At 35.7% G+C, this 20,966-nt stretch overlaps 1 protein-coding gene across 1 annotated transcript in view; it reads left to right on the top strand.

The window, feature by feature from the left end:
• The first annotated feature begins 92 nt into the window (after positions 1–92).
• Positions 93–20,966, top strand: part of LOC149807774 (glucosaminyl-phosphatidylinositol-acyltransferase PIGW-like) — a 43,258-nt gene continuing 22,384 nt past the window's right edge. Inside the window, exons 1-5 of the mRNA XM_089970433.1 lie at positions 93–269; positions 9,389–9,790; positions 11,555–11,711; positions 13,709–13,956; positions 17,808–17,949. Coding sequence (XP_089826559.1) covers positions 109–269; positions 9,389–9,790; positions 11,555–11,711; positions 13,709–13,956; positions 17,808–17,949 — 1,110 coding nt within the window. The 5' untranslated portion in view covers positions 93–108. The remainder of the gene's footprint in view (positions 270–9,388; positions 9,791–11,554; positions 11,712–13,708; positions 13,957–17,807; positions 17,950–20,966) is intronic.

Consider the following 20,966-nt stretch of genomic DNA (forward strand, 5'->3'; position numbering starts at 1 on the left):
GCGTGCGCGAGATGACAAATGTTTTTAGTATAGCCTAATAAGCGTTCCTTGGAAAAGACTTACTTAAATATGTCTGCTCCCGTTCTCGTGATCAACTAACCTTTCAAAATGTCCTACAAAAGTGTCCATGAATCGTTTGTCAGCGGGCATAATGGAACCACCCCTTTCGAAGTTTCATTTGTCATGGTGTCTTCAGTTATACCGATATATATGAGACAGATACTGCCATTTTTAGCAGAAATAGATGGGCATTGGTGGACTCGTACTTGGTAATTTGTTTCCGAAGATAAAGTATACTTTCTTGGGGGGTGGGGGAGGTCCTGGTAAACACCGCTAAGACTACTAAGAAGCAGTTAGGCTAGAGGCACTAAGAGGCTCTAAGTGCACAAAATTGGGCACTAAGAACATAGTAAAGCATTAAGTTGCCCACAAAACATAAATGGCACTAACCCGGAACGATGTATTATCGCAGTACTTAATGTTCTTATTGGTACATATTTAAACTGTTCTGCTATTGCTGCAGTATTGCAAAGTGTACAGATTATCTGACGTTCCCTCTATCGATTCTTATAAAATGTCTTTTTCAGTTGAAGACCGTAAATGTAAATAGCATATGGTGGCTGACCCCAGTTCACGCGGCAGCACGATTTACCCAAATACTGCCCAAATATACCCAAACACTGCCCAGATACTCCCAAATACAGTCCAGAAACAAGCATGTGATACATTTATTACAGTAGCTACAAAATTTTTAAATTCATTGCTAAGTTAAGTTCTGGGTCAAAATGAAATACGTTAAATTCTAAAGCAACTAGAATTTCTTTGTACTAAATGTAACGACCATCTCCAATTACCATTTGCTCAGAAATTATTGACAGAGGCTGGGACAAGATATATGTCCCTAATTTGAATACTTAATTGCAGATATCTATATTCTAGAATAATGTTAATTTTTATTTGTGTGCCATGTTCCATTTAGAGAATTGTTTTCTCAATTGTTCATTAAAGTTATGAACCATAGTTACTCTGTCATGTTTTGCTTCCTTCACTTTCTTGACTAGGGATTCTGAATGCACACCATTTTCATCTGGAGTTCATTTTCTACTCCAGAAAGCATTGAAGTTAATTTGTCTGTACAACATGTTGCTGAGCTTGATGGAAATTGTGTGAAAGTTCATGAGATTAGGGAAGCTACACTGTCATAACAATGCCTTATGCTCAGAGTGTGCATTCCTCGTTCTTATGCATTGGAGATTGAATAAATCCTGATCACATTATGCGAACCCTTTGCTTAAAAAATATGCACAACGACAAAAAGTGTGTGTTAGATATCTCCATCGTGCATCTCTGACACACAAATGTGCTTAAAGGGAAACACTCATGCCTTAGACCATTTAGATGCCCAATGCCACCAATATAATTGAGAGTAAGTTATCATAATCATTTAAGCCAGAAAGTTCAAATTTGAATACAATTTGAATAAAGAAAACAAAATAACCATTTTCTATCAAGTATTTAACAGAAAAATAGCAGGTCTCAGAAGCCTCAGTTTTTATGCACATAAAGACTTACCATGAAATTATTACATCACTTATACCAATGAAATTATATTGGTTCCATGATGAACCGTCAGCTTGAATTTTCAACAGTAATCTCCTGCAAACGCAGTATGTATTAAACTGAAAATCCTGCTTAAGCTACAGGTAATCTACAAACACTGTCTATGTACTTCGTTACTTTGTTTATGCACATGCCTTGACATTGTGCTGCAGGTGGACCATAGTAAATCTGAATCGGCATCATTTCAGATCTAGAATATTTGATTTTAAAATGGTTGTTTTCAAATTTGATTGACATGTGCATATAGTTTGCTCTATGCTTCTATATATTGGGGGACCGCTCTAGTGGCCTAGTGGTTAAAGCATCCGCCTCGGAAGCAGGAGGTTGTGGGTTTGAATCCCGGCCGAGTCATACCAAAGACTTACAGAAATGGTACAAACAGTTGATTTGCTAGGTGCTCAGCATTAAGAGGTTAGTGTTAGGACTAGTAGGCCTGGTGTCAGAATAATGTGACTGGGTGGGACATAATGCTACATGTCTGCGGCATGATGCCCCTGTGCTAGATATCACTATAAACTGCCACACTGCAGACATCATAGCGATATGACTAAAAAATTGTTAAAGCTATGTTAAAAATCCTAATCACACACACTATATAATGGGGGGGGGGGCAAAGAAAAGTGTCTCTTGTTCTGACTAGTATTTTCTTTGTACATTATATCAAGTGGTGACATTTATCACATCATATCACTTGGCAAAAACTGAATGAAATTGAATTCTGTATTTCAGATTGTGTAAATTGGTTGCAGATGTAACATTTCTCACTATCTTCTATGGATAACTCTGAATCAGATGAGAAATTATAATGATAATGAGAATGAGAATGACCTGGTTTGGGGCACAGGACAGATAAAACCCATTTTTTTATTGCAGTTGTTACAAGTCTATGCTCTTAAAATAAGTAACAGAAAAGAGTGAAGACATCAAGCTTTGTAACATTTAACAAATATTTTATTTCCCTAGGATACACAGTGGAAAATGAGAAAAAAAGAACTTATGGTTTTGTGAATTAAATCCAAAAAATAATTAAACAATTAAAAAATAGAAGTCCTAGTAATAAAAAGTCCTGAATGAAACTGAGTTTGAGTCCTGATGAAATCAAAATTTGAAGGTGGTGATGTCTGTCATTGTCAGCGAAGTGCTAATGTGTCAGCAGTCTCTTGTTGAATCACAGAAAATATTATTCCATGTTTGAATTCAGTATAAATTCCAAGGAATGTCTTTATCCAAGAATTTTGTCAGAGTACTTTTGTATTTCCAGAGAAAATAATCACTTGAATTCAATAATTTGAAGAAAATAAATCAGCCCAAACTAGTCACAACATAACACAACTTAGTGCTGGGTGTTAAAGCACAACTGATCGAATTCTGATAGTCACAAGATAATATTGTTCTCTGTTTGACCTGGGGTCACAAATTAGCATTTTCTAAAAACAACCATTACCTAATGGAAAATAACTTTCCAGCATGATTTAATGAGCCTTGTTTATTTAAAACATAATAGCCTATAAAATTTACTCTGGTTTCTCCAAAACCCTGACCCAAATCAACATGTTTACATAAATGAAATAAAAAAAAATAAAATAAAAATGTCAATCAGGTCAAACAGAACTCAACTCAGTTTTGGAGAAGGTCAAGTCCAATAAACAATCTTACATTACAATAGCATGTAATGGAATAAAAAAATTATGACTAACAGACAAATAATTAAATATACATAACACAGTAGTTGTCTTTTGCAGGGATTTTCTGGGTTTTTGTTTTTGTTGACTTCTTGGTGGATTTACTTTGGTATTTACTATTCCTGTTTGAGTTGTTCTGTTTGTGTTTAATCCCTTCTATCATGTCATTTTGTTATTGCCTTACCACTCACAGTGATTCTGAGATATCGATATTTCCATGATTTCTTTTTGACAGCCAGACCCTTATCCATTGTTAACAAATGATGTGTTCTGTTCAATAGGTGTGTTATTTTCTATAGACTTTGCTGCTTCTTCCTGATCCAGAATTGTAGATGGTTCAAATTTGCTTTTTTGAACAGAATCAGAATTAAATGGGTAAGAGCCTGCTTGCAAGTATGCTTCAGAGTACAATCAATGGCAGATATGTTGTTTCTGGTAATAGATTGAATGCAATGTGCTTTCATCGATTTGTGAGATTTGTTGTTTAAAATATTTGTTGTTAAAGATATGCTAAAATGGTCCAAACCATCCCACTTCCTCTGGCTACATAACATGGCTTGTTTGAGCATACAATAAAAATGATATTGTGATTTTTCTTGATCCAATCTATCAATCTGATTGAGACGCGAGATTTATGCCAATCATACAGCAATGAGACAGGCTTGTCAGGGCTCAACTCCTGTATCAAACTAGTCTACATTATATTATCTAAATATGTCACTAGCTGTCTGTTCAGATTCTCTAGTGGATTCATCAGCACCAGTTGTTCTGCCTCAAGAAGCTCCTGTCTCATTTGTGCACCTGCAAAAGTTAAAAATGGTGAAATATGGTGACCTGCAGTATTCTTACACCCTATTATTGTGAAGTTCATTGGGGTAGAGGATATAACTGCTGGTTTGATTCAAGTTATAGCAACCTCACTGGAGATTTATGTGTGGTTTTATTCATTGGATCATATGTCATAATGATTCTTTATAATGCGGCATAATGGGGATTGCTACATTGTACAGATGTAGCCTTTGAATGCTGAATTTGAAGATAACTTTGAGACCTAGCCATCTTGGAATGTATTTGTCATACCAGTGTAAGCTGAGAGCGTCATCTTTATATCTGTACACTAGGCAAACTGCTTATTATTGACTACTTCGATCCAGTAAAATATGAATATACAAATATCCATTGTGGAGATCCATCTTATAATTTAAAAAAAGTTATGAAATTATTGTAATCATTTAATTATTAGTCCATAAAAAAAATTGAATAATCTTTTATATTTCAGCAGATGTTAATAGTTGTTTCTTTGGTTAAGAGCATCAAGAATTAATTGCAGTAAGTGGTAATAAATATAGTAAATTGCACTTACCTGCTACATCCATATCCAACACTTAAATACTACATCCATGTCCAACACTTAACTGCTAGATCCATATCTAACACTTACCTGCTACATCATATCCAACACTTACTTGCTACATCCTTATCTAACACTCGCCTGCTATATCCATATCCAACACTTACCTGTTATATTCATTATCTAACACTTACCTGCTACATCCATATTCAAAACTTACTACATCCATATCCAACACTTACTACATCCATATCCAACACTTTCATACTACATCCATGTCCAACACTTAACTGCTAGATCCATATCTAACACTTACCTGCTACATCATATCCAACACTTACATGCTACATCCTTATCCAACACTTACCTGCTACATCCATCATCTAATGCTTACCTGCTACATCCATATTCAAAACTTACTACATCCATATCCAACACTTACCTGCTACATCATATCCAACACTTACATGCTACATCCTTATCTAACACTCACCTGCTACATCCATATATAACACTTACCTGCTACATCATATCCAACACTTACATGCTACCTTCATATCTAACACTTACAGTAAACCTCAGATGCTCAGCTGGGTGGGCTTCCTCCTGTGTGAATAGAGTATGTAGGTCAGTATTCTTCCTGTATGAATCAAGTATGTAGGTCAGTATTCTTCCTGTATGAATAGAGTATGTAGGTCAGTATTCTTCCTGTATGAATAGAGTATGTAGGTCAGTATTCTTCCTGTGTGAATAGAGTGTGTAGGTCAGTATTCTTCCTGTGTGAATAGAGTGTGTAGGTCAGTATTCTTCCTGTATGAATAGAGTATGTAGATCAGTATTCTTTCTGTATGAATAGAGTATTTAGGTCAGTATTCTTCCTGTATGAACAGAGTATGTGGACTAGTATTCTTCCTGTATGAATAGAATATGTAGATCAGTATTCTTCCTGTATGAATAGAGTATTTAGATCAGTATTCTTCCTGTATGAATAGAATATGTAGGTCAGTATTCCTGTATGAATATAGTATGTGGACTAGTATTCTTCCTGTATGAATAGTCTGTAGGCCAGGCCTGGTTGCACCTGGATTTACATAACTACTCACATGATGATGGAGTGAAGCTTTGGGTATGCCATTCTCCTAGCAGTTTTTCACATAAAAGAGCCTATTTCCGTGACCTTTTTGAAGGCTTAAATCATTGATGTTGGTGTCTCTTTATTATGCCTTTGCTTCTGAAAGCTAAAGAGAAAAGGGTTTAATAAAAGTACATAAATACAGTTAAGAATCAGTTAAAAACTTAGAAATGGAACAATCATGCCAAAAGATAGATGTATAACAGTGTACATTATGGATAACAGTAAATGAAAAGTAAATCAACTGTCAAATGAGTGTCATGTGACTTGGAAAGATATGTTGGCATTAGCAGGTGGCAAGTTAATTTCCTTAATAATGTAACCCAATATCGATTTCATGGAGGAAATAGAAGACAGTGTAAAGAATGTATTTGTAACATTGTCTATATCTCATTGACTCTCTATTTATTACATGTAGATTACCTTTTAAGATTTAATTTTTAACATATTTTTGTATTTTAAGGAATTCCTTTGACTTCCTGTAAACAAAGCATGTTCTTCAGAGGGTTATAAAATTCATGTGTGCGCTTGAAATGCAAGTTTTCATGGTTGCATCACAATAGGTGCATGTCAGAACAGAAGCTCATCGAAATATCCCAATAAATATAAATGTATGGGGCATTTAACTGATTGTTTTCTGTATGTGCCTTGATGCAGTGTGTTGTTATTGCTGTGTTGGTTTATGTATGTAGCTTTGCCAGGATGTGCTTCATAGATGGTTCATCTTTTCCTAAATCAAAGCTGTGTTTGGACATTTTTCCATATATTACACTTCAATCAATTTAATAGTTCCAAGATTAACTCGGCAGGCACTGATTTTATTGATAAGTGTTTTCTATAATTGTGACACAGCCACATTAGAATCACATCTACCAGTTAGGAACTTTTAAAAATAAAAGAACAATGCCTCTCCAACATCATTTCTATTTTCAACTTTGGTTGAGAAAATATGGAGATATTCTGCAGTGTTCAGAAAGTGACACTACTCCAATGCCTCCGAATACTTATTCCTACATACAGATCATGATGAAATAGGCATATGGTCAGAAATCACAAAAGCTGAGGTGTATGCCACAATTATTCAAAATTTACTGCCTGAGAATAAAGAAATTGTGAAATTGTTGCAAATCTTGTTGATTGTGAGCTTTGCATCAGCAGAATGTGTGTGTGTTTTGGATTTTAACATAGCTTTAAGGGGCCCCGAGTGGCCGACTGGTCTAAAGCGCTCTCCATTACGGATCACTGCCATCTCACCTTTGTCTGCGCCAGTTCGAGTCTCGGATTCAGCCAATGTGGGTATGTGAGAAAGCTTGCCAGTAGCTTCTCATGGGTCGGTGGTTCTTTCTGGGGTTTTCCCAGGTTCTTCTTCCACCATTAATACTGGCTGCCATGTATAGCCTATCGTGTGCTGAAAAATGGCATTAAATCCCACAACAACAACAACAACAACAACAACATAGCTTTAACAATTTTTCAGTCATATTGCTATGATGTCTGCAGAGTGACAGTTACAGCTTATAGAATGTCTAACACTGGGGCATCATGCTGCAGACATGTAGCATCATGCCCTGCCCAGTCATATTATCCTGACACCAGACCGACCAGTCCTAACATTAACTTCTTAATAAAGAGCCAAGAAAGAAAGCTGCCAGTACCATTTTTATAAATATTTGGTATGACTCAGCGGGGGTTTGAACCTGCAACCTCCTGCATCCGAGGCAGACACTCTAACTACCAAGCCACTGGAGAGGTCTCATCAACAGAATATGAATGAGGATTCAGTGATAATATCACAAAATATAAGAGACTAACCATTTAATTTTTCTGGAACAGGCAGGTGTTTCATAATGATAGTAAAAGATATGGCCGTCTCTGGCAAATGGATTTTAAGTTGTTGCACATGATTTTTGAGGGCTTTTTAAGGCAACTTTCCCTGTGCCTGTGTTTGAAAAATTGTTTGAGCGCTGGAACAATTGGACAATGGTTGACAGCAGGACCTCGAGGAAAGCATTGCTTTTTGTGAAATATTTTTTAGAGGCGAATAAACACACAAGTCAATTTAATATGATTTTTAAAATTTCTTTTCATTTTTAAAGTACACCTATTTCAACATTATAAAAATGGGCACAAGGAACTGGAGTCAGTGGAATTTGAGTCACGGCTTGTGTTTTTTTTTTAAAGACACTTGCCTTGGGTCTGTTTTCCATCATACTTTTGTTTCCACTCTATGGCTTTAGAGCCCTTTCTTTTTTAGGGATGAAACTTGGCATGATAACATTATCATTCAAAGGTGTCTTTTCTTTTTTTTACCACATTCAGGATTGTATCTTCAGGTCCATGATCATGGTTGAATATTTTGTTTCCCATTACCATTTCCATTTTTTATTATAACTGAAAAGTCATGAGGTTTCTCTTTTAAAAAACATTTTTTGGGGGTTTTAAGGGCAATTTTAGCACATTATTGGCTATATCATGGCAAGGAAATGTGAGCTTGATGCCTTTTCTAAGGACATACCAAGGCAGCTGACCCTGTCTGGCCTGTTTGGGTATCAACCCCACAACCCTTTAATTTTGAGTAAAAAATTAAGGGATGAAACTTTGCTTATACATTATCATTAGCAGGTGTGTTGCATACCACATTTGGGGTAATATTTTCAAGGTCAAGATTATGGGTCTGTATTTTAAGTTTTCTATTATACTTTCATTTCTTTTCTCTGACATTAAAGATATCTGAGATTAAGGGATGTATTTGCCATGTACCACTATGGGGATCCTGTCTTCCATGTTCAAAGTCATTGGGCGTATCTTAAAAGTTTCAGTAGCTATTTCGTTTATACTCTTTACAGCTGTTTTAGATGAAAGAATTTAGTTTGGTACACTTGCATGTTGTCACTATAGGATATGGTGCATTCCAAATGTGGGGGCCTGTCTTCAAGGTCAAGGTTACAGGTATATATTTCATGGTTGCTTTTGTTGCTGCTTTATATATTGAGAGCTGTATGTCAGGGTTAGGGATGAACCATCGTACACATATGTTTCATTGATGAATGATAAATCAGTTTTGATCATTAAGACCATTGTCATTGATCACTTTGTAGTATTTTTGTTAGTGATTTGGGGAAAATGTACATGTACCTTTATTACATCTATTACAGAGTTGAGCATGATTAACAACTGTTCAGTAATTGGTTTTGAATGGCAACTGGTGCAGACCATCAAAATCACATTAAGCAGTGGTTGGAGGCAAAAAATATTTGGTACCCCGTATACATTTCACAAGGTTGAAAAGAAGTTGGTACCTGTTAAGTAATGGTTTGACATTTTGGCATTTATTCATTGCCCTGTTTAGCATCATTTTAATAATATGTCAAGTGTAGCCTGATTTATTTCATATATGTATGTAACTTAAATAAAAGGTCTGTTCTAGGATGTGCACTGGCTGGTATCATATTAATTTCTGAAAAATGTACTGAAAAGTTTATTAAAACCCTCCTGTAATTAGACCCCCTACGTTATTTCAATGGAGGTGGAACTTCCCTGGAATAGCCCCTGTAAGTATTATGATTTCTGTATCTAATTGTTCTCATCTTTTTCTCTTTACAGGCTGGGATTTTTGGCAGACTTTGTGCTACTTGCCATTCCATGTGAACTGCTGACCTCTGTCTTCAGTGACTTCTCTTTAGAGATTTTCATTACTTTGACAGTAACCTGTATTATTCTAACTTTCACAAATCAGCACATAAAAATGATGCTAACTTCAAACAGAATAAGTGAACTTCTTCAGACTCCAGTCCCAAGCACATTACCATTCATCACAAATTTTAGAGCCATCGCCCTTTTGTCCACAACCTTTCTTATTCTGGCGGTAGATTTTGTTGTATTTCCACGACGCTTTGCCAAAGCCGAAACATATGGAACAGGATTAATGGATATTGGTGTTGGTTCCTATATGATAGCAAATGCCATTGTATCACCAGAGGCAAGAGGGAAGGAATTAACACACAGGTATTACCAGTAACACTCATCCTATTAGTTGTATTTGTTCTTGTCTACATGCACCCATCTTCAAATGGCATAGATTCGTATCTGCCATTGTGAAATATGCTATTGATCTGTAGTTATAGAACATGAAAGATGAACTGGTATGCCATTGTAAAATATGCCATTGATCCATAGTTATAGAACATAAAAGATGAGCTAATTTATCATTGTGAAATATGCCATTGATCTGTAGCTATAGAACATGGAAGATGAACTGATCTGCCATGGTGAAATATGCCACTGATCTGTAGTTGTAGAACATGGAAGATGAGCTGATTTACCATTGTGAAATATGCCATTGATCTGTTGCTATAGAACATGGAAGATAAACTGATCTGCCATTGTTAAACATGACAGTGATCTTTAGCTATAGAAAATGGAAGATAAACTGATCTGCCATTGTGAAATATGCCATTGATTTGTAGCTATAGAACATGGAAGATAAACTGATCTGCCATGATGGTGAAATATGCCACTGATCTGTAGCTGTAGAACATGGAAGATGAGCTGATTTACCATTGTGAAGTATGTCATTGATCTGTAGCTATAGAACATGGAAGATGAGGTGATCTGCCATTGTTAAATATGTCAGTGATCTATAACTGTAGAACATGGAAGATGAGCTGATTTACCATTGTGAAATATGCCAGTGGTCTGTAGCTATAGAACATGGAAGCTGAGCTGATTTACCATTGTGAAATATGCGTGGTATGTAGCTATAGAACATGGAAGATAAACTGATCTGCCATGGTGAAATATGCCACTGATCTGTAGTTCTGTTGTAGAACATGGAAGATGAGCTGATTTACCATTGTGAAGTATGCCATTGATCTGTAGCTCTAGAACATGGAAGATGAGGTGATCTGCCATTGTTAAATATGCCAGTGATCTGTAACTAGAACATGGCACTTCAAGATAAACTGATCTGCCATTGTGAAATATGCCATTGATTTGTAACTATAGAACATGGAAGATGAGCTGATTTACCATTGTGAAATATGCCAGTGGTCTGTAGCTATAGAACATGGAAGCTGAGCTGATTTACCATTGTGAAGTATGCATGGTATGTAGCTATAGAACATGGAAGATAAACTGGTATTGACATTTTTACAATTTTGGTCAAAATTAAATCCAGGTTTGAGTATCTTCCAATATAATGACTCCTATTGAGATCATATTCATAAGTAGAATAAATAAATTCAGTGAAATAGTTCAGATGTATGAAGATTTTGTATGGATTCTGGCACAAAATTGTGTTAAGTTCATAGAGTAATTCTGATTGCAGAGATAATCGCAGTGAGTGGTGAGACCAAGAACACATCATAGCATGTGTGGTTCAGCTAGAATACCCCTTGCATTTATTTCTTAAAGACAATACAAAATATCTTGTAGTCCTACCAAGCCCAGCCTTTCCAAATCATTCATTTTGCGGATATATTTTATTGCTTATGTTATTCAGGCACATGGTGTTTATGGTGCCATTTGCCAATTATTTGAAAATTCTATGCTGTCATAGCTGGAAGACACACCATATGTGTAAATGGTAACAGCTTTCATGTTACAGTCTTGGATCCTGATCATGGGAGTGTTGTAATGGGATGGGGAGAGGGTGTGAAGGGCATAAATTAAAACTTTCAACTTAAGTAATATGTGAGAAGTTTGGAGATTTGGCAATGACAAGCCATCAGAGTTGCTGTAGAATTTTAGAATTTTTTTGTTGTTTTTAAGCCCTGTGATTACTGTTGTTAAGTCCATGAAGGCGTCTGTGCCGCTAGTTCTGCTGGGAATCGTTCGAGTTATTGCTACAAAAGGTGTTGATTATCATGAACATCTAGCCGAGTATGGAACACATTGGAACTTTTTCTTCACTTTAGCAGTAGTGAAGGTAAGTGCGTTTTAGAGTTGCCCAACATCACCGGGCTAATTCAGATTATCGCATATTATTGTACTAATATCACATAATAATATTGTATTATTCATTACCAGTTACATAATTAAAGCAGTATCACACAGTATATGTATTTAAAGAGAGACTAGATGCATTCTTTATGGTGTGGAACTCTTAAAAAAATAATACAAACCTTTTAGTATCATTTTTAGTTCCATTTTCAAAACCTTTGATATACAGGTCATAGGTAATTTTCTATTAATCATCAAGGTCATATCTGTCCATGTGAAGTGCATGTAATATGAAATTATTGATGTAAAATTTACCTGCACAAGCAATCATTGACAAAATGTTTTTGATGTTATTCCAATTTTAAGGTAGCAAAAAGCTTTTGTTTCACAATATTATGAAGCCCCACCCATTAAAATGTTCAAGTAAAAGTAGAACTTTTTGTTCTGGGCAGATATCATCCATTGTATGACTAAAAAACAATTTATCTGTAAATGTTTATTGACAATTATTAACATACAAATTGGCATGCCAAATGAGCACAATGTATATTTTTAGAAAAAAAAACTTGTATAATGGCCCAAAAATTACCCATTCCTTATTGCAATTGTCGACATACATGGTCTTTTGTTTATGGAAACTTGTATTATTCTTACAATTATTAAGAATATAATCAGTGATTTTGTTGTTGTAATTATTTGTAATCATGATTACACTATGCGATTGCACTGCCAATGATTGATAATTATGATTCCAATTATAGAGCTTCTGAAATCAATGATTACGATTATGAATATGATTACATCTTACTGACATTGACATGCCAGTCTTGGACCCAATAGACTGGGCATCATATAGGTTTTAAATATCAATGTATGGACACCAACACTTTTGAAACCATGAATCCTATTAAATTTTCCCCTACAACCCTTAAGAAATAAATCCCAATGTGGCAAGAAAGGTCATCAGATGAACATAAATGGAGCTTTTTTATATTCAGAAAGTGAAGAAGCACTGTAAAAGAACAAAAAACATTGAAATGAAACCAGAAGATAGTAGCTTTTTTGTCAATTGAACTTTTTTCTTTTATAGTTCTATTAATTTACCATATATATACTTGCTTTTATGTTGAGTCCAACTGCAGATATCATAGACCCTAATCTATAATTGCATAATGCACTGGACTAAAAATAGTATCTGCTACAATCATTGACATGGTGTTTTTGAAAACTTTCATATATACATATAGTGATCATGTAATGTTAGTTATGCTTGTGTTTTATTGATCAATGGTCCACCAGGAATCCCCAATAAGTTTTGAATAGTAGTAAATAAGTACATGTATCTACATGGTGACATACCCTAAATGGTGTCAGCATCACAAGTTCAGTAAAGCTCACATTAGTGGGAATCAAGATGCAGCTCTCATTTTTTTATAAAATGGCAGTGGCAGAAACTGCTTGTTATGGTTCATTTAAAGTTTTTCATTTGCATATATTTCCTAATGGCATGAATCATTATGAAAATAAGACAGTTGATTATAATATTGTATGTTCCTTTCACCTTGGGGTCAAGGTCCCAGTCATTTAAAATAAGGTTCTGGTTAAAGTCTTTTTTATATGCTTATATTTCCTAAACCCTTGATATATTTTCTTCATACATTGGATTATTCATGATGGAGTTAAGCCAGTTTACCTTTTGACATGCTTGTTTGGTCCTCTAACCTTTGGTTCAAGGTCACAGTTTTAGAAAATGTGTTCAGTATTTGATTAAACTTTTTCATTTATTTATATTTCCTAAACGCCAATATTACTGTAAGTTTCATCTAGCAGCAACACTTGCAGTCATATTTCAATGAGTGAATTTCCATTTTATTTTTGCAACTTTTACCTACAGTTTCATTTCATAGTGTCAAAAAAATGTTTTATTTTAGCAATTGTCATTACTTGTTTTTAAAAAAAAAATTGATTTCTTTGTTTGGTCAGGTTCTTTCCACAGTTATTTTAAGCTGCCTTCATGAAAGATTATGGACAGTTGCTGGAGCATGGGTCTTAATAGCTTACCAGTACAGCTTGTCAAGTGGATTGGCAGAGTACATCATCATGGGGCATGATGGGAAGGGTGGTCGCCAAGGGATATTGGATGCCAATAGAGAAGGGCTCTGTTCATGCTTTGGTTACCTGGGATTATACCTTATTAGTATAAAAGTTGGAAAGTACCTCATGAAACCAAGGTAATTTATTTTTCTAGAAAGAGTCTGCACATCATTGACTCTTTAAAAGCTTCCACTGAAAGCTTTGAGAAGATTCTCATTGTGTTTTCTGTGACATGTGTTCATTTATTTGTCTCAGCATGACTTTGTGTTTTTGATCAGTTCAGCTTCTTTAGACACATTTCATGTCATTTTTAGCTTGCATGACTATGAGTCTAAATTAGTATATGGTATGGTCCTGTGTCCAGCACACATTGTATGTTGTCTTTCCATTTAGCATCCATCAGCATATGCTTTTTAACTTCTTGTAAGCCAAATTTGGACAAGAGCATTTATGCTTGAAGAGATTAAAATTTTGTGAAAACAATGCCACTTCACTGTCCAATATGGCCACCATCACTAAAAATAGAAAAACTTTAAATGAATTCTTAAAGATTGCTCAGTAGATTTAGGCCAAATTGAACAGAAAGCATCATTACTCAAAATAACATCACGATTTAAGCAACATTACAAGAACCATTTACCTTTATTGACCAAATTTGACTGAAAGCATTTTTGCATGAAGCTTTTGAGAGCAAATAATGATCGCATGCCATGAAATATGGCCATCATTACTAAAAATAGAAAATTATGTAGACTTGTTCTCAAAAGCCACTGATCAGAAATTGACCAAATTTAACATAAAACATACAAGTATGAAGGCCTTTTAAATTTGTACAAAATATGCCTAGAGTTACTACAGCTTGAACACCTTTAACTGACTTCTTCTCAGAAGCAATTAAACAGAATTTGACCAAATCATTTGGCATAAATGATGCTGATCTGTCATCCAGTATGGGCATTGCTAATAAAATCAGTAAAACCTTTAAATGGCTAATTTTCAAAAACTTTGTGAGAGAATTTAACAAATAGCATAAAGCCCTTTCAAATTTATACTAAATATGCCAATCTGCACCCCCCAGCTACTGATAATAAAAAGAGAAAATCTTTGATTTCTAATTAAAAAATCTGTTGAACAGAAATTGACCAAATTTGTCAAAAAGCATTCTTGCATGAAGGCCTAATGTTTGTACAAATGATGTTGATATGCCTTCCAATATGGCCACTGTGACAAAAATAGATAGCATCGAAACAACTTTTTCTTAAAAAGTACTGAAAAGAATTGTACCAAATTGTACAGAAAGCATCATGGCATAAATATCTTTCAAGTTGGCTCAAATTATCAAATTATGCCAATCCACTATTGAATATGGCAGTCATGAATGCAGATGAAAAATATTTAAAAAGACTATGTTGAATTATAAAAAAATGTGTCAAAGTATTTTGGTATGAAGGCCTTTCAGATAAATGATACTGATCAGGTATCTGATTTAGCTGCCATTACTAAAATTAGTCAAATCTTTAACTTGACTTTTCCCTAAAACTACTCTAATAACATAAAAATGTCATAAAATGAAAGAATCCTGGCATGAAACCATTTCAGACTAATACAATGATGTCAGTCTACTACTCTGTTTGGGCACTGATACTAAACATAAATTTTAAAAAATTTAAATCAGACTTTCCTATTACTTCATAAATTGTGGTTCTATGTTCAACCAAAATTGAAAGTGTATCCTGTTGTAAAGGCATCTCATTTTTTTAACTGATCCTAATCTTTTGTCCGATATTGATTAACCTATTATCATGATCGATTGTTGCATTTTTCTGTTAATCAGATAGCAGTCATGGGACCAGTTGGGCCTCTTGTTTTCTGATTCACTGATTTTAAAGAAAGATAAAAATGTGGGAGACTGACAGTGACAAATGATATCTCTTGTCTTGAAATATTATATGATTTGAAGTTTTCATGAATGAATGTAATTATTAAATATTCTTGCCTTAGAATATGTTTGAATTGTTTTGCTGGGGCTAGTGTATCTGTACTGAGCGAAATGTTTAATTATGTTTTATATTTTAACGAATGACAGTAAGTTGATAATAGAAAAATAAGCAATGGTGAAATTAATGAATTGTAAATAAATATGTGCAGTTGACTATACTCCCAAAAAAGCACATAAGACTTTCAATAGTAAACTTGGAATCCAGTTCAAATGCTATAGATGTAATATTAGCAATACAATTTTTGAAAGAAGACAGAGACCTATTGTTATAAGCAGATCTGAGAGAGGAGAGAGATAAACAGCAGAATAGTCTGAGGGTCGATCTGCTTTTTGGTATTTGTGACCAACTACCTTACACAGGGGGGCCCTGAGTGGCCGAGTGGTCTAAAGCGCTCACAGTTACGGATCACTGCCATCTCACCTCTGTCTGTGTGGGTTCGAGTCCAAGGCTCGGCTAGCGTGGGTACGTGGGAAAGCCTGCCAGTAGCTTCTCGTGGGTTGGTGGTTCTTCCCTGGGTTTTCCAGGGTTCTTCCTCCACCAGTTATACTGTCCGCCATGTATAGCCTATCTTGTGCTGAAAAATGGCGTTAAACCCTAAAACAACAACAACAACAACAACAACAACCTTACACAGAAATCGGCAGACCTATTGTGATAATAAATCCAGATATTTCAAAATTGTCTGCATCAGTCTAACCACCTTATACTATTGGTAGACATCAGACTTTCCTTAATGACCTTTGTTGTTGTGGGCTTTAACGTCATTTTTCAGCAGACAATAGGCTATGCATGGCGGCCAGTATTAATGGTGGAGGAAGAACAATGGAAGAACCATTGACCCATGAGAAGCTACTGGCAAGCTTTCTCACATACCCACATTGGCCGAATCCTTGACTTGAACCCACGCAGACAGAGGTGAGATGGCAGTGATCCGTAACAGAGAGCACTTTAGACCACTCAGCCACTCGGGACCCCCCTTCTTTAAAATTTCTGTTGAAATATTTGGTTGTATTGTTTGAAAATTCCAGAGCTGCTCAGACAATAAACACAGCTTAGAGAGTTAAGTTCACCTCCAATGCCTTTGTAGTTTTTTAAAATAAAACTTAGCTAATAACAAAGTTAGAGGCTTATCACAACTGTTTTTTCAAGATGGGTTTTTGTCCATAATTTTACTATAATCAGAGCAGCACAAAAATGATGTAGCAGACCAAACACACTGAAATATTAGTTATTTATCTTGGATGATTTCCTGTCTAAATGACTTATTAAAAAACTTTGACCAATTCTTGTCACTGGTTGACACACAGTCACAAAGCATTCTGTTTGCTAAAACATAGGCTGATGAGAAAAGGATTGGCTTGAAGCTTTTTGGTATTTGTGACCAACTACCTTATCCAGAAGTATCACATAAATCATCAGTCCTGTTGTCATAATAAATCCAGATATATAAAAGTTTTCTGCATTGGTCTAGCCATCTTACACTGCAGGTAGTTAGATCACTGCAGGGTTTTCTGCATTACCTTTAAAATCCAAGCCAGTTGAAATATTTGGTTGTATTGTTTGAAAATACCAGAGCTGCTCAGACATGAAACACAGCTTAGAGAAATAGGTACTATTCCATTGCCTTAAGTTTGTAGTGTTTACAAAATGTAGCTGATAACAAATTTAGAGGCTTAATATGATGAATCATGTTTATTAGGGATAGGTTTTAAGTTTCCTACAATCATAGTGGCACAAAAACGATGTAGCACACCAAAGACTCTAAAGTACTAGTTATTTATCTTTCGCTGTTTTCATACCTGAATGACTCTTAATTATTCAAATACTTTGACCAATTTTTACTACTGGCTGACCTACAGCCAGACCTAAAACATAGGCTGATGAAGTCTTGTTGATATTTAAAAAATGTTTCTTGCTCATTAACAAATCTTGTTTTCTTTATGAATGTTTCAAATATAAACATTTAAAGTTCCACTTTTTTTCTTCAGAAAATTGGCCAAGGATTGGCTTGAAGCTTTAGTTGTTATGGCAACACTGACGGTCCTATCCATTTTTATGATGCTTGCAGCACAGATTTTTATTCAGCCAGTATCCAGAAGAATGGCAAATTTAAGTTATGCCCTCTGGATGGTAAAATATTTGTTTTGTTCTGCAAATTTGTTAAGTAATTCTTTCTCATATTCTATGCATATTGTCACAATAGATAGGTCTTTGGGATACATTCAGTTTATAGATATAATTATTTACTGTAACTTATATGAAATCATGCCGTTCTACCATCCATGCATGCCTGCATACATTCTCCCACACATCAAAAGGTTAGTCTTTATATACTTAAATCCCCATGTAAATACCTGTACAGGTCACTTGTGCATTCGCTCGCATTACTGTAGCTGTAGTTTATGTGCGTGTATTGTGTGTGCTACAGAAAACTCAAATAAAATTACTGTATAGTTTCTGCTGTAGTCAGATACATACAGATAAGTTTTCTTTGCGTAATCTAGGCACAGTCTCCACTTCATTGTTGTTATAAGTGATGCTTCAGTGATATTACCTGTATTGGTAGGCATTTCCTTCAGGTAACTTTGTATAAAAAGTGATACCACAGCATCCACTTTATGAGTATTAGTAGTGATGCTTTCATACTTTTACCTGTATTGGTTGCCATATGGTCACAGGTAAATTGTCACAGCATGTAGTTCTGTATGTTTACTCTCTGAGTTGATAAATCAGGATTTGTGCTGGACTACACCCATATATATTGTCTGCACTATTTTTGTCTTAAAGATTTAAACCATGAGCAAGACCATATGTAAGCTATGTAAATGCAGGAAACATGGGAGTGACAAATATTCCACAGCTTCAGTTGCCAGTCTGTGAAAACATGTCCGATATGTACCTCATGGACAGAATATCATTGGGCTGCACTATTGTGGAATAAAAGGGAAGGTACAGAAACAATCTTTGAGGGAGGAATACATGCTGATGTAATTTTGATGAATGGTTTAATTTTCAATGGATATCACAATCCATCAACATGAAGCGATCTAAGCTGTCATGGTCAGTGACAGCTATTGCTCCTCCTTCACTGCCTCATAATGATGAACCCTTCCTGGCAGAACCAGTAAACCGTTTACTGCAAGAGTTTCATGACAAATTAGCATGATCACCTGCAATTAGGTGATATCAGTATCAAAGCAAACCACCTCAGTTACTTTCATGCACTTCAGAATTATGAACCAGTTATGTGGATCAAATATCCTGTGCCTGCTCCCAACCTAATGAACAGGACATGCCAAATAAAATATTCCAGTTCCATTTTGACCAGACTTTACCATATGACTTTGATTGCAATGGATCACTACCACAGTTAATTGTACAGTGTAAGCCAAAACATTAAATGATTTGTCCAGTTTGACAACCCCATGCCATAGTCTCAAAGGATCAGCATAACCCCCACATAGTGCCACAAATAACTCAGTGTACTTGATACCCAGCTTAGTGGCTCAGTATGTCAGTTCACTTCATTCTTAAGCCTTTGACACTCATGGGGAGCATTTACTTTGTGATTTTTTGGAAGTAACTGTATCCCAGTTAGGACATTCTGTGAGCAAATTGAACTGCCATCTTTGACATTTTCTCCAGTTACATCGCAGATTGCAGAGGAAACATCACCACATTTTTACAGATATGATTAAACCTGCTATACATCGTCTCATCTTTGCTAGATCTCATTATGATGAGAGTAGACTGCAATCCAGACTTTAGTCTTGGAAGTTTTCCATTTGATGTCACCAGAGTTTTGTCTTCATCCTCCTCCATCAGTGTTCTGAGCTTAAGTTCCAGCATCTGTGGACGTATTTATTAAAAAGGACAAACTGGCATTTAAATTGGTTATGCAATCTGGTAGAGTTAATGAACTTTAGCAGCAGAGGGGGCGAATCGGACATTTTGTCCAATCGTTATTTTGCTTAATTAATACTTTCTGCACTCAACGATCTAGTGTCGTCAGCGCCTGGTAAAAAAAAAACGACGACGGTCCATCCTACACGATGGTGACGTCATTTGGTTTAATTAACACCTTCTGCGCGCCGATCCCCAGTGTCGTCAGCGTCCGGTAAGCACATCGACGACCGCGTCGATGTCATCGCCCCCTCTGCTGCTAAGTGGTTATTTACAATGAAAATTATTTACAACTAACCGAATATTTGGTCAAGTCCGATACGATATCGTGTCCGAGGATCATGTAAATTTATCGTTACAAATCCATGTGGGGTCGACTGAGCATGACTAAAAAAGTTTCGAAAACCATTAAAGTCCATGTCACCGCCACACCAAGTTTGCCAGATATTTCGTAGCGTGTGTGTATCAACGCCGTTGAATACAGCAAGAATATTGCAGTTATCTCTGATTACTTTTGGAATCTGAGTGTATCGTTGAGTGACATATATCACGTCAGTGTTTTTATGCCTGCCTCTGGAAAATATCCTAGCTGGGTTCTTTTGATTGTCTAACATAACATCATCGTACACGACTAGATTGTTAACGTCGCCATCAATATCATCAATACCCGGTGCATCATTGATATCCGTAATAAACTCAATAACATTCTTTTTAGCGATCGCTGATGCATTCTCGTTGAAATCTTTCAACACCTCGTAGCATCGTTGATCATCTACGCTAGGAGCAACCAAATACAACTTATCCCACTTCATCCATCTCATTATTAAATTGAGTAACAATTGCGTCTTGCCGGATCCAGATGGTCCGATGATAATCATCCGGATCGAGTTTGGTAACGCTGCAACATGCTTAACTGGTTCTCTTGTTTTAGTCGCCGAAAAATCAATTATATTCATATCTCTATACATAAATTATGGATCTATATTGTGTGAAGTGTAGAGTGCGTACTGGCACAAATGATATGACAACCGTTACGACAAGAAATAACAGATCGGCGCTTACTGGTAAGTGTGTACAATGCGGTACAAAGAAATTTAGATTTATTTCTATTAGACCCGGAGATGTTTTAAAAAAAAGCGAGGAGGTGACATCGCAGCCAAATTGGCAAAACTCCCCGGAACACCGTGGGCAAAGTATCCAGGAGAAAAACACCTCCCAGGATATAACTACTGTGGCCCCGGAAC

Source organism: Sinohyriopsis cumingii, chromosome 1 (genome assembly GCF_028554795.1).
Source record: "Sinohyriopsis cumingii isolate HCF-2022 chromosome 1, ASM2855479v2, whole genome shotgun sequence".
In the NCBI taxonomy this organism is placed as follows: Eukaryota; Metazoa; Mollusca; class Bivalvia; order Unionida; family Unionidae; genus Sinohyriopsis; species Sinohyriopsis cumingii.